The sequence below is a fragment of the Brachypodium distachyon genome, chromosome 5 (assembly GCF_000005505.3).
Source record: "Brachypodium distachyon strain Bd21 chromosome 5, Brachypodium_distachyon_v3.0, whole genome shotgun sequence".
NCBI lineage: Eukaryota > Viridiplantae > Streptophyta > Magnoliopsida > Poales > Poaceae > Brachypodium > Brachypodium distachyon.
The window spans coordinates 5,559,387-5,574,398 of record NC_016135.3 but is presented as its reverse complement, the minus strand read 5'-3'; the positions used below and the strand labels follow the sequence as shown (position 1 = coordinate 5,574,398).

Below are 15,012 nucleotides of genomic sequence, written 5' to 3'. Positions count from 1 at the left end.
TCGGATGGCGAAGACGTCACCTAACCTGCCGGCGCTTTACCCAACGCGGTCACGCCTTCCTTCTCTTCCCCTGCATCTGCCACGATCACGGCCTCCTCCTCCTCCTCCTCCTCCTCCACAGGATCTGTCACGACGGTAGCTTCCTTGACAACAGCCACGGCGTCGTCTGCTCCGCGCGTTCGCTTCATCGTCGGAGGTGGTTGTGCGTCCGGGGCATTTTTTTCTTCTTCGCTAGATTAGAGGGAGTTACGAGGGCAAGTCGATGCGGACGACGCGGGTTTTATTCCATAACGGGTGCGTCCGGGACGTTATTTCTTTCCCTAGATTAGAGGGAATAGTGGGGCAAATCTATGCGGACGACGCGGGTATTATTCCATAACGGGCGTATGCCGTCCGAGTACGCCGAGTACGTATACACGTCGACGCCAACGAATACAGCGGCGTACAACCCCTTGCGGCCTGTATAGGCTTTCTAGGGCCATACGTTGGGTTCTACGCGGCGATATTTACAAAATTGCCGCGGCGGGCAAAGGGGTACGCATCAATTCTAGCCGTCCTTGTGTTTTCGCTCGTCCGTCGGGGTCCGTATAGAATGAGAAGTGAATTGACAAACAGGGGCAATTAACTGCCGGCAATGATATTCAACTCTAGTGGCAAATGGTCTGCCGGCATAAACAGTACAGGGCAGACGATCTGCCGGCACATGACCACGTGGGGTGCGGTCCAGAATTTTCTGGCCCCCCTTTGTTTTATGGCCAGCGTGGCCTACCCTCCACCCGAACCCACTGAGGCACTGACCCAGCCACATGCCCACATCTCCCGACTCCCTCTCTTTTCTCTTCTCATTCGCTCTCCCCCAGCGCCCGATCTAGGGTTTCGGCCGCTGCCTGCCTTCCCCACGGTGGCCGCCACCGCCCATCGCCTCCAAACCTCATCTCTAGCTCCGCCGCTCCTTTCTCTACGGCGCCGCTGCGTACGGCAGTTTTTTTGCCCTCTTTAGTGCTCTTTGCCGGCAGAAAATATGCCCCTATGTTTGGTCCATCATGTAGTGAGGCCGGAGGGAGTATAAAAAACCGAAAAGTTCAAGTTGAACCCGAGCATAGTGCGTCTCATATATCACCATCGTCGCCTCCGATCCTCATCGAGCGACGAATAGGGGAGAGAGAGAGGAGGCATATGGATGCCACAAACCGCTCCACCCCGCCTCCCTGCTGCTTTGATGCTGCCTGAGGTGGTTGGAGGAGGCCGGGAGAAAAGGTGGTGTGGCGAAGGAGACGGAAGAGATGGATTTTTGTGTTTGTTTTGGGCGCAGATCTCTGAGTAGAACACGTGGAGGGAAGAAGAGGTGCAGTGAGTTGGGGTTTAGAAAATCACCTCTCTGTAAAAACTCCTTCCTCTATACTCCAAGTGTACCAGCGCAGAACAGCAGAAGTATTATATCCTTATGAAATTTGGCTATTAGCCGCCGGCAAAAAATTTACCATCGACCCAGACATGCACATGGATCTCGGAGCACCTTCTGGGCGTGGTGATCGAGGAATCATTCGCATCATCTGTTAACATATGACAGTTTAATAATTAACACTTCAGTTCCGTTGGATCGAATCCAACAAAAAGGATTAGCAAGCTGCAGCGCTAGTTAACAGTCCTATATAATGGCCTGAAAGGATGAATGAATCCTTGGACAAATAAGGTGGCAAAGTAACTCGAGCAGCTAGAGCACGGAATAGAGAAGAGAACCCAGAGTGATGGAGATTGAGGCGCCGATTATCGTTGCAAGCGCCGGCGAGGGCCGATGGTCGCAGGCGGGAACAACGCTTCCCGTCAGCAACGTGCAGGCTCTGGCGTCGTCCGCAGGCAAGTTGACGGCTGATAAGATCAAAAGGTACATCCGGCCGGACATCGACGCTTACGAGGTTCTCTCTGAGCATTCCGGCGAGGTTCCGGTGATCGACCTCGGCAAGCTCCTGAAACCCGAGTCCGCTGAAACGGAGGCTGCAAAACTCAGATTTGCCTGTGAGGACTGGGGCTTCTTTCAGGTTTGTCCGTAACCCAAATACACAGTAGATTTCACTTGAAACAGATCATTTGGATCACGTAGAGCAATTTAGATTGTTTGCACGTCGGTTTCATTCCAATAAATCGTATTAAACTTAAAGCTGATTTAACATGTCACAGTGTGACAGATGTCATTAAAAAATGTGAACATTGTGATGCAGTTTTGAGGAAACAATATACTCTTGGTTTTTAATTTTGAGAGCTCTTCTATAGTACCCCAAAATTAATATGAACTGTCTATTTTCTTAATCCAATGACGCAGATTAACTGATACTCCTTATTACTCCAAGTCAGGTTTATGAGTATCCAGTCGGAGTATTGATCAGGTAGGGCAAAAATGTAATCTAACAAAATCCAACGGAGCAGACTGAGACGAGAGTGGACGCGCGGAGGACGGTAGGGGCAGCACGCCAGGAGCAAGGCGATAGCGTGGGCTGGGAGGAGGACGGGCGCGCCGGAGGAGGCGGCGGCGGCCCTGCAAGGAGGTCACGGCGGCGCGGGGAGGAGCGCACGGCGGCGCACAGCGAGGAGAGCAGCAGCGGCACGACAGCGGCGCGTCAAGGAGGGCGATGGCAGCGCGTCAGGAGGGTGTGGCGGCGAGCGTACGTCAAGGAGGGCCGCGGCAGCGACGTGTCGGAAGGTAGAGCGCGGGGAGGGCGGCGGCGGCGGCACGTGGCGAGGAGATCGCGGCAGCGGCGGCACGCGGCGCGCCGCGAGGAGGGCCGCGACGGCGTGCGGTGAGGTCGAGGATGGCGCAGGAGCGGAGAGGAGACGAGGATGGCACAGCGGTGGCCTGGAATGTGGAGGACGGCAGCGCGAGCAAGCTGTGCTGTTGAGAAGTATAATTTTATGTTTTATTTTTTTAAAATGTGAAAAGACTATATATGACCTCCCTAATACTCCGTTTAGTTTAATGGAGTATTAGGTACTGTAAAATCTGCCTTTGACCATATTCGATCACACGACAACTAACTTTCTCCAAAGCATGACTATTTGTCAAACATTTGTGTGCAGCTTGTAAATCATGGGATACCAGAAGGGGTCATCGCGAATATAAAGAGCGACATTCAGAAGTTCTTTCAGCTCCCCCTTGACGTGAAGAATGCTTACGCGCAGCGCGTAGGTGATCTTCAAGGTTATGGGCAAGCGTTTATTCTATCAGATGAGCAAAAGCTTGACTGGGCCGACATGTTCGGACTCTTCTCTCAACCACCTCAGGCGCGAGATATGAGTTACTGGCCCAGTCAACCTCCTACATTCAGGTTAGATCGTATTTTCCTTTGCGCGAAGCAGATTAAGCAATGGCCGGGAACGACCGGGGCTCAGTCGACTCTTTTGAGGAAAATACAGTAGACCACAGATCTACTGCAATTATTTTAATGAAATAAAATGTTATGTCCTGTAAACAAGAGATTTAATAGGAGTCATCTAAAGTTCCTAATCCAAAAGTGATACCATTGAAATTGTAAAATACTTTTTTTCAATGTTATAACTTTAATGCACATATGTTAAATATTAGTTCTATAGTTGTTGGCCAAAGTTTATCATAAAGATTCTGTGTTGGATTTAGTTATATACTTCCTCCGTCACATATTAAATGACCCAAATTTGCTCAAATACGAATGTATTTATACTCAAAAAACGTATATATACTTGTAATATTCCGTCACTGGTATGGCACGGAGTGAGTATATAATTGGAATGAGCTAGTACTATAGTACTATTTCCCTTTACTTTCATACTAACATAGCATTGGTTCAGTCAAAGAAAGTATTTACTAACACACATATTGTTATTCTTCATGATCGCAGGAATTCTATTGAAGAATACTCGTCCGAATTAACAAAACTAGCTCGTTCTGTTGTCACCTTCATTGCAAAAACACTTGATGTTGATCTTGAATTGGTGGCAGACAAACATGTTGGGCAATTTTTGAGGATGAACTACTACCCTCCGTGCACGTCAACGCCAGAAAAGGTTATAGGCTTCTCCCCGCATTCTGATGGGTCTTTCCTAACCATCCTGCTAGAAATTAATTCAGTTCAAGGCCTACAAATTAGAAGGGGCGGTGCATGGATCCCGGTGAAACCACGTGCAGATGCATTATTGGTGAACGTGGGAGACTTTCTTGAGGTATTATTTTAGAATAAAAGTATGTTTATCATGTGGATTCACAAATTTACTTGTACTCCATGCAAAAATCAGCCAAACAGATGAGGTTTATAAAGCATATATCCTAAACAAATCTTGACTCTTGCGACAGATGAGGGTTATATAAAAAAAATTAACTTAGACTCTGATACCATGTTGTCCAATTACAGCCCGACTTAACAAAACATAGTTTGACTTTATCTCCTGTCACTTTAAAGGGATTACATTACAAACTAATGATCCAGCATCCTACGAAGAGGGAGGAGAATGAAAAGATGATATGGAAAAGCTGATACTCCCTCCGTATTAAAATAAATGACGTAAATTTGTCTAAGAATTTATATAAATCCACGTTACTTATTTCGCAACGGAGGGAGTACAAAATATGATGACATAAACAACTAATGTGTGTATCTACTAATCTTACAAATTTTAATGCCAAATCTATCAATACAACCATGGTTTTGATATCAATAAGGCTTTGTTTGGATGTAGATATTATGAGGTTTGGCATTGCATTGCCTTCAATGCCAATATCACAAGATATAGATATTGATATTAAATGCCAATATTTCTGTTTGGATGTTTAGTTATTCGAAACACAAACTTGATATTGAGACCGAATGCCAAATCATTTTTGGACGGTGAAAATGATAAATTGCATTTGTACCGCGCACGCACGAGGAGGAAAGCAGCTTCCTCTTCATCCACCCGATTCCGAGTTCCGACAGCCACAATCTGCTTCTGCGGGCTACATTATCCAGCAGCAAATCCACTCCACCAGCACTGGCAGGCTGGCAGCACCTCACCCTCTTCCTTGCTTGCTTACTTACCGAGTCTTAGACTGAATCGAGTCTCGCATCCATCCGGGAATCCATCGATCCATCGTGGCTCAGCTAGCGACCATGTGCTCCGGTCCACGCAGCGCCATGGCCTGCAGGCACGAGGCGCCGCCGGTTCAGCTCCTTAAGGAGGCAGGCTCAGTCCCCAATTCAAAAATCGAATCGGCACGGCCGAGGGATTGGACGGGATCGGCCTCGTGTCCCCGAGCTCGTCGTCCCGCCTCGCTGCCTCGATTCCGGCCGGAATCGGCCTTGATTGCGGCGTGGACAAGGGCGGCCAAGCTACTGGACGGGGCGGGAGAGGACCACACGAAGTTTGGCTGCCGGGCGTAGTTGACCACCGGCGCCGGAGGCGGGCGGGAGGCGGGGTGTATCTGCGCCGTCGGCACCACCAGGAGAGATGCGCATGAGTCCCTCTGTGCCTGTACGCTATTGGCGAGGAGGGGAAAAAGGCGAGAAAAGAAATGCTTCGGCTGGAGTCGAGCGCGGGTCTTCGGTCGAACGAACTGCAAATCCCGAATACCTCGTGATATCGAGCTATTTTGCTCGTCATTGGGCGAGACCCAAATTTGCCTGCTGAACTATTACTCAATATTGAGACTGAATATTATTTATGAATATTTACATCAGCCAAACACCTTAAATCTTGGCATTCGAGACTTTCATAATGAAAATGTCTAATGTCAAGCCCCAATGTCTACATCCAAACGAGATGTAAGGGTTTCCAACATGTCTGAGCGTTTGCCGGTGGAAACTAAGTAGCTAAGTCGAGGCCACACAAGGACTCTTTCTAAACTATCCATACTTCAAGTACTCTGTTCAATATAACACCAACCAGTAACTATGTATGAGCAATCCACGTGCCAATTAATAGCTATGCGTAATTCACTTTTTTAGTGGAAGATTTTCAACAGGAGTACTTTGGTTGCCTTTTGGTTGGCTTTTAAAATTAGTTGATCTATGGGACCACTAGTAACTGCATGCGTGGCGTGTGAACTAATAAATGGAACATTATTGGTAGAGAAGTTGTCCAAATAACTAGAGAGATTTTAAATTAGTTGTGGTTGTTTTTAGTTAACCAAGAGTTTCCATAATTGCCTGAAATATTTCCAAATCAGTCATGACTTAAAATTAATGATACTGGTATGTAATTAAATTGAGTTTCCATAATTGTTGGGTGAGTATGACTAGGTATACCAGTGGTATTCGTGCGTAATTAAAACATTTTATATACCATATACCATTGAAACAAAGTGGGACATTAGATTTAGCTGGTTGGATAACTCAAATATTTTAGATATGCCACGACTCACGTGCTTTTAATAGCAGTATAGATATAGATGAAGAATATGATATTTGTTCTGATTTCAGTTTGTTATTCTATATAGATCATGACGAATGGGAAGTATAAGAGTATTGAGCATCGGGTCACCATAAATGCTCACAAGGAACGGCTATCCATATCTGCATTTCAACTACCAAAGTACGATGGAATAGTTTCACCAATTTTGGGGAGAACAGAGGAGGTGTTATACAAGACAATGAGGGTAGAAGAGTATGCAAAACTTTATATGTCAAACAAACGAGATGGAAAGAGGACTTTGGATCATGCAAAGTTATCCCCAATATAATTAATGCCATTCTAATAAATGGTCTATGGAATAATTTCAATGTTCCAATTGTAATGGTTATAAATATTGCTGGACAGACCAGTCAAAAAACAAATTGCTCAATAGAGGTTGAGATGTTACTTTGTTACTTCCATTTGGATCTCCAATTTTATGCTTCGATGTCATTGGCATGGAAAAAGAGTCTGCTCGCACTTGCCAGTTTAGTAGATAGATTTCAAATAATGGTGTGTGTGTTGCATGGTTTAGTACCGACCTATGTCGGAGCTTGTTGGGTGTGATTGTAATGATTACTAGACCATGATGGCTCACGTTGCCACATCCTTCTATTTCTACAAATATATTGATAGTTTCTATAAATATATGGAATGCTTGATGGCACAACCAAAATACAATGGTATTCTTACTAGTGTCACAATTGTCGATCTCATTTTTATACCAATTCAACATCGTTAATGCAGTTGTGAAAGGGCAGTTCCCTCCTAATAGGTTTGGTGTACATGACAACATAATTTGGTGGCATATTCCTATGCTTAAGATACTCGAGCATATTTAGATGTGGCACAAGTTGATTCATTGATTCTGAAAAAGGATATGCGCGAAGACGGTGTTAGCGGTTTTTTCGTTTCATTTGACTCGTAAGATTTTCGTACTATCAATAGTGGGTCCACTGAGGAAGATATGAGCGGATTCGGATTCACGTACACAAACCATATTTGCACGCATAAAAGCCGTCCCAAGAGTGTTCACCCTCGATTCGTGTACTTGTACCGAGCTACCACTGAAAGGGGTCCTGGGAACGGCTGTTTTTCAGTGCTGGAGCGATGTTGGTCCAAATGTCCAGCCCTTGGGCAATAACTGGTATCACCGATGCTTGCACTGGCAATACCGGCCAGGTACACTTGGACTCCTCGAAAGATCGGTATGGTCGGCTAGATGGATGGGTGAATAGGCGACTAACAAATTTTACTTTTTGCTTTTCTTTTCTTGAAAGTTACAAAGCACTTAATCATAGGGTTTACTAGATTTTCTAAAGTGAATGCAACCCTAGTATGAAATGCAATAGCCGAAGCAACAAGAGATAGGAAGAGTGTAAAGGGGAAAAGATACCACACGCGGAGACGAAGATTTCACCGGAGTTCCACCTATTGGGATCGGTGTGAGTCTTCGTTTGGATGAGTGCTCTACCACAAAGGTAGAGCGCCACAAAAACTCACTCTATTCTCCAACTCACCATACCACAAAGGTGGGGTGAGCTCACACAACACCACAAAGGTGAGGTGAGTTTCACTAATGGCTTCCGTGAGGGCGAACGTCGAACCCTTACAAACTTGACCGGGGCAATCTCCACAACTCAATCGGAAGCTCCCAATCCAAGCCCCGAGCTTCTCAATCATCAAGGGAGAGTTCGAGGTGACCACTTCTGTCTAGGATTCCCAACAACCCAAGAGAAATGAAATCCACAAAGAAAACAAGGAGAATCAACTTTTTGACTTGGTGAAACCCTAGATTTCAATCTTTTTCTCCAAATGTCAAAGTATTGGCTTGGGTGAACAACTATGGAGGGAGATCGAGGGAAATGAAGTTCTTGTGTTCTTGAGGAGAGAGAGTGGGTGTTCTTGGCTAAAACTCGGGCAAAAGACCTGTTGGGGACGAAGGGGTATTTATATGGGTTCCCAAAATCGAACCGTTATGCACTACGCAGAGACAGGCCGGAACTTCCGGTTATTCACTGGAACTTCCGCATATTACCGGAAGTTCCACTGAATAACCGGAACTTCCGAATTTTTCCCGGAATCAACAGAGAGCACCCGGAAGTTGGGGCGGAAGTTCCGGTCAGAACTTCCGCCACCTGTACTGCAGTAGTCCAAAAACAAGTTTGAATTTCGTTTATCTCTCTCACTCTTTTTGGGGTAGACTTTTTAGTGCGTGCAATTTATGTAGTTGTGTACGTGAAATCGATTCACCCATTACCTCCCTTGTGGATTCCCTCTTAATAGTACGGATGTCCTACGACTCAAATCAAATTGAAAAGACTGCTAACACCGCTACGCTTCTTAGCATCTTGAGGGTCCACACCATCGTCTTGTGCCAATTCCTTTATAAAATCTGAAATACTTGACATTCGATTAGATACACAACATGTTATCATCACCACCAAAACCACTTAGGAGAGAAATGCCCTTTCACTCCTTGAAACGGTCTACTCTTGGACTACTTTTTTTTTAAGCAATTCAAGTTTAGTACTCACTGTCTTTCTAAATAACTGTAAGTACAACCTTTTTACCTAGTACTCCTATTGCTCTATTTTCATCATATTTTTTTTCTAAAATACACCTAGATAGGTGTATCATATATTGAAGAAGAATAGTACCGCGATGCGGTTTACAAGCCCATAGCCCAAGTTTATAGTGACTACTCGCTTACAATCCACAGTGAGCCCCACGATCCAAAGCTACTAAACAAGATCCCCTTGAGTAAACCTGCTCTACTCCAAATTCTACCTTCCCCCTTGATGGAATGGAGAATGGAGCCGACGCTAGGAGTAGCACCATCAAAAACCACGGAGTTGCGATGCCACCAAATAGACCAACAAATAAGAGTGACTGCAGTGTTCAGATCACGCCAGTCCTTCTTGCTTGGAGCCTCCAACCTCGGCCACCAGTCCATAATCTCCTCTTGCGGTGCCGGTGCCCACTCCAGTCGCTGCCAAGCTCGCAGGACACCATCCCAAACTTGCCTTGAGACAACACAGCCAAGAAGCAGGTGAGAGATGCTCTCCTGATCTTGATCACACAACGGGTAACGTGGGGGATGCGACAAACCACGCCTACTCAGCCGGTCCGCAGTCCAGCAACGATTCCTCATCGCCAACCACATAAAGAATTGACACTTGCTCAGAGCCCGCGAATCCCAAATCTCAGTCGCCCCTGCCATCAACTCCCGGCCGCCAAACAGGGCCACATAAGCCGACGCAGCCGTGTACTGCCCGGACACACTCCACCTCCATCGAAAGGAATCATCATCCATAGACAACTCGGTCGCACTCACCAGATCCCAGATCAACAAGAACTCCTCGATGGCCTGCTCAGAAAGCTCCGGTCCGACGGCATGCACCCAAGACAAGTTCAGAAGGGCGTCAGCCACAGAAGCTCGTGCCGCACGCCTCGAAATTCCCTCAAAAAGGGCCGACGCCAGCTCGCATATACTCCAACCAGAAAGCCATGGATCAATCCGAAAATGTATGCTCCGACCATTGCCCAGCCCCATGTCAATTGCCGCCTCGCATAGCTCACCAGCAGTAGCCGGAATTCGAAGGTTGAACTCAGCCCACGGCCTCGCCAAGTCAACCTTTTGCAACCAGCGCCAACACGTGCCCTTAACGCCACATTAAGGAGCCTCATGTTGGGAATGCCCAGCCCACCGAGCTCCCGAGGTGTGCACACAGCCTTCCAAGCCACCAGGCAATGACCACCTCGCACATCCTTACGACCTTTCCACAGAAAACCACGGCAAATTTTGTCGACGCCCTCAATCACCTTCGCCGGGAGGTCAAGTGACATCATCACATTAACTGGCATGGCAGAGAGTGTAGATTTGACCAAGGTAAGTCGACCACCCGAAGAAAGAAGAGGGGCAGACCATGTCTGGAGCTTCTTGGCCACACCGTCCACAAGAGGCCGCAACTGACCGGAAGTCGGCTTTCGCAAGCCGAGAGGAAGGCCCAAATAAGTGCAGGGGAATGGCGTAACCACACAACCCAGAGCTTGACTCACCAACAAACTCTTCTCGTCGGAACAACGAATAAGATGGGCAGATGTCTTCTGAATATTCACTTTAAGTCCTGACGCCTCCCCAAAATCTGCCAACAGTGCCAAACAAGTCTGAAGCTCACACTCCACTGGCCTCAGAAAAATCACCGCATCATCCGCAAAAAAGGAGACCCTCTGAGTCAAACCACGTGAAGCAAGCCTCTCAAGCAGACCAACAGACTCCGCCTTCAACAAAATCAAATTCAACATGTCCATAGCGAGAATAAACAACATCGGAGAGAGAGGGTCCCCCTGCCGCAAGCAACGACGGTGCGTGATAATCTCACCGGGGATTCCATTAACCAGCACCCTGGTGGAAACCGTCCCCAAAAGAGCACCGATTGTCGGAGCACGGATCTCCGGCAGCGGGGATGCCGAACACCCCCTTTTTGGTTCGATGGAGGGCGAGGCGATTGCTCCGGCGATCGCCGGCGTGGCGAAAGACACGAGGTATCGACACGTGAATTTACCCAGGTTCGGACCACCCGGAGATGTAACATCCTACGTCCTACTTGGAGTGTTATTCACGAATATGCGTGTGGCTTACAGGGTGCCCTGGGAGTTCCCGGGGAGCTACTTGGCTACGAATCTAACTAGAGCTAGAGCAGAACTAATCGGAACCCTTTGACCGGTGGCATTGGTCCTCCTTTGATAGACAAGGGGATACCACAGGTGCCAATGCATGCAGCGTGACACGTCTCCTAGACGCGTGTCACAGCCACAAGAGTTACACTGCCGTTGATCCATGCTGGGCGCCATGCAGCGCCAGGTCCACTGTATGCAGTAGAAAAAATAATTTGTAGAGTAGACGCCCTAGCCTTGCTGAGCAAGACTAGCCCTGCCGATGTGACTCCTGTCGGTGCATTAAATGCACTATGTCCGCTCTCTCGTCCTGTCTCCTCTGTTCTGCGGGCCCCGCCTGCATGCCCGCATGCGGGTTGTTGGGGCGCCCCTTCCCGACTAGCGCACCCGGCTAGTAGCTGGGGAGGCGCTCCTTCGACTTTCCAGGACCAGGGTTCCCGGGCGCCTCTTCTATTTTCGCCCTTAGCTTTGCCTTCACCAAGTACCGTCTCCTTGAGGCAGGCTTCCCGGACCTATCGCTTCCCGAGAGGCCAACCTGACGGGGCTTTGTTACTGGCGACCCACGCGTCCCGTATCAGTGGGACCTCGTGGGCCACTGGTACGACAGTAGCCCCCGGGCGTGGGATGGCAGCCTCGAGGCTCCCAGTAAGTGCTATCCTCGATCGGTTGCCGGGCTACGCCCTATCCGACGCGTGGGTCCCGAGGGGAGTCCCCCTGGTACCCGTCCTTATGGGCCGCATTTACAGCTCCACTCTTTCGAGCGAAACGGTCGGGCGCACGATTTCGTGCCTAATCCCACAAGAGAGTTAAGGCCACGTCGCGCACCCCCATCTTAATCCCCGATTCTTTAAGGCACTTTATTGCCGATCGTGGGGGTGTCCATTGTAGCCCGCCAGCCCTGATAAATACCTGAGGCTAGCGGCGGGCACCCCCCATTGTCTCTTGCTTCTGCCATTGCCCCGCAAGCTCTCCGCGCTCCACTCCAACCAAATCACACCCCCTCTCCCGCTGATGTCTTCCAAGGGCCAGAACCGACCCAAGGGGAGCACCAGAAAAGGGGAGAAGCGTGACAAGGCTAGCAAGAAGGAGCTGTCGGACCGAGCTCGGAAGTATGAGGAAATGTGGGCCAAGTTTGCCTTCCCCCCCCCCCCCCCCCCGGGTACAACGGCAAGGGGGTGGACAAGTTGGTCTTGGCGCTCGCCACTAAGCACAACGTGTACGGGCCAACGCGGATTCTCCCCGTCGGCGCGGAGCGCGACCGGCAGTACTTCCGGATCTTCGGGAGATTCATCCTAGCCGGGTTCGTGCTGCTGCATTCTTTTTTCCTTTCCGCCATCATGGAGACCTACGGGCTCATCAAGGCACAAATTCACCACACGTCGTTCTTCACATTGGCTGTCTTCCAACACCTCTGTGAAGCGTTCGTGGGGGTGATGCCATCGGTGGCTCTGTTTCGCCACTACTACTACCCGAGGGTGGAGGCGAAGGCTCCCCTGTCCTCGGGAGTGGTGTTCTAGTTCCGCGACAGGATCAAGTTGGAGTTCATCCGGCTGGGGAAGAAGAAGATCGAACACGAGTGGTGCCGCGACTGGTGCTGGGTGCGCACCGACGAGCTTCAGGAGTTCCACGAGGAGCCCCTCGGGCCCCCGAAGGGCTCTGACGACTGGATGCTCCGCGACCAGAAGGACGAGGAGCAGGCCCCAATCTGTGCCAAGATCAAGGCGCTCCGTGAGGCTGGGCTCACCGACACGAATGTGGCGTGCCAATTCATCGGAGGCGCGTGGCTCCCCTGCAGCGGCGCTCACACCCGGCGTGGCTGTCCGCTGGGTCGGGCGACCGATCCCGGCTGCAGCGCACAGAGCTCCTGCCGGAGGAGGTGCAATTCTGCTCGGAGCGCACCCGCTTCACGCCGGGATCCCAAACCCAGGAGCCTGGGATCTCCCACTCTGCGATGAGTGGGGGATTGTGGAGGACCCCTAGGCGCCGCCCTCCCCCCCACAGCCTAGGCCCTGCAAGGGCAAGGAGCCGGCTGCCGATTCAGGGAAGGGGGGCCAAGGCCAGGGCTTCGCCAGGCCGGAGGACTCGGACTCCGACGACTCCTCGCTGTGCGTCGGAGGAGACTCTGACGACGACAACGACGACGACGCTCCCCCGGCAGCCAACGGGGCTGGCCGGAAGAGGACGACGAGGAAGACGACGTCCCCCTGGTGAGGCGGTCTGCGGCGGAGCGGGTGAGCAGGCCAGTCCGCAGCCTCAGGAGCCTCACACCGACGTGGGGGCTGGGGCCTCCGGCGGCAGCGATGCGGCAGCAGCAGCCGCTCCGGCTAACCCGACGAGGAGCATCCTGGCGGACAGGGTGCTAAGGCTCAAACCGGCGGGGTGAGTTCGATGTTGTTCTGAACACTCTAGATTTTGCAAATTTTACATGTCTGCTTAGCTTATTTTTACGTTTCCCAGGTCTTCGAGGAAGAGGGGGCAGACCATTACGTCGCCGGCAGCCCCGACCAAGAAGCCCCGCCCGGCATCGGGCGGCAGTGATCAAGACGCCGCTGGGGACTCAACGGTCCCCGATTCGAGCTCACAGGGCACCGACCCAGCGGCAGGTACGTGCAAGCCTCAATATTTCTTTTACTTATCTGCGCCATCTACCAGACTAACGCAGCTGCTCTTCACACAGTTGCTAGGGACGCTCCGGCCGCACCCGTGCCCACCGAGGTGCGGGTAATCAACCTCACTAACGAGGTCGACGACAATGCTCCGGCGGAGGTTGCCCCCGTCGAAGCTCTTCAACAATTTGCCCTGCCGCCTGCCTGGGCCGCGACTGCTACCGCAGGCGATGCCACGCAGGCGGCGCCATCTGTGGCAAGTGACGCGGAGCAGCCTCCGCCAGCCGGAGCAGGAAGCGATGCTCTGGAGGAGCCCTCGAGTCCCCAGCCTGCCCCTTTGGATGAGGAAGGGGCGGCGGGGCTTGGCCAGGCCGGGGGCGCTTCGTCGAATCCCAACACGCCCTTGGGATCTCAGACGGTTGCGGCAGGGTCCTCCTCCTCCACCGGAGCCGCCTTCAGCCCGGGAGCAGGAAAACTCGTTGGGCGGTCATGGGGTCGGATTACTTTCGACCCCAGTGTGTTCCAACAAGGGCACCAAGTGATCGATAGCATCCAACAGCAGCAGCGGATGTTCATCGGTTTCTTCAACGACGCGCAGCAGCACCATGCCCGCGGGGTGGCGGAGCTGGGCGCAGCGCGACGGGAGGCGGAGGAGCAGCGCACCGAGCTGCAACGGCTGCGGGGGGAGCTCCAGCGGGCGCAGCAAGCCCGGGCAGTGCCTGCCGTGCAACTGTGGGACCTCTAGCAAGAGCACTAACGGGAGCTTGAGCTGGTGAAGGCCACGCATGCCAAGAGCGAGGAGGAGCACTAGGCGGCTCTGGACTCGTTCCAGGGGTGTCTCTGGGAGAAGACGGACTTATTGTCGAACTACTCCCTGGAGATCCAGTGCCTCCGCCGCGAGGTCGTTGAGCTGGAGAGGACGGCTGCAACAACAGCCGAAGCCTTGGCGCGCCGGGAGAATGAGGTGGAGGACCAGGCTCGCTCCCGGGAGCGCGACCTTGCGGGGCAGCTCAAGGCCGCCCAAGATGCCAGCTCGTCCCTCCAGGGCGAGCTTGACATGGCGCGGCAGGAACTCCGGCTCGTCGATGAGGACAACACAAAGAAGGCGTCCGAGATCGGCAGGCTGAAGTTCGAGTGCCGCACGCACAAGCTGCAGGCCCAGGATGCTCGAGGTGCGTGCACCGCGCTGCGGGCCCGCAGGACGGGGGAGGTAGCCAGGCTGAAGAAGTTGGCGGACTCGGCTGTGGAGGCGCTTCAAGGGTTCGACATCTCGGTGACCTCCTTCGACGGTTCGACGGGGCGAACATGGGCAGCTTCACCTCCTTCTTCGCAG

The 15,012-nt window shown here is 51.3% G+C and overlaps 1 protein-coding gene across 1 annotated transcript; it reads left to right on the top strand.

Annotated features, from left to right (window-relative positions):
• Nucleotides 1-1,699: 1,699 nt before the first annotated feature.
• On the top strand, nt 1,700-6,815 carry LOC100832731 (S-norcoclaurine synthase 1). The gene is made up of 4 exons (XM_024456133.1): nt 1,700-2,039; nt 3,073-3,320; nt 3,870-4,191; nt 6,440-6,815. The coding sequence occupies exons 1-4, from the start codon at nt 1,749-1,751 to the stop codon at nt 6,680-6,682; spliced, it is 1,104 nt and encodes a 367-aa protein (XP_024311901.1). The 5' UTR covers nt 1,700-1,748; the 3' UTR covers nt 6,683-6,815.
• Nucleotides 6,816-15,012: the final 8,197 nt, after the last annotated feature.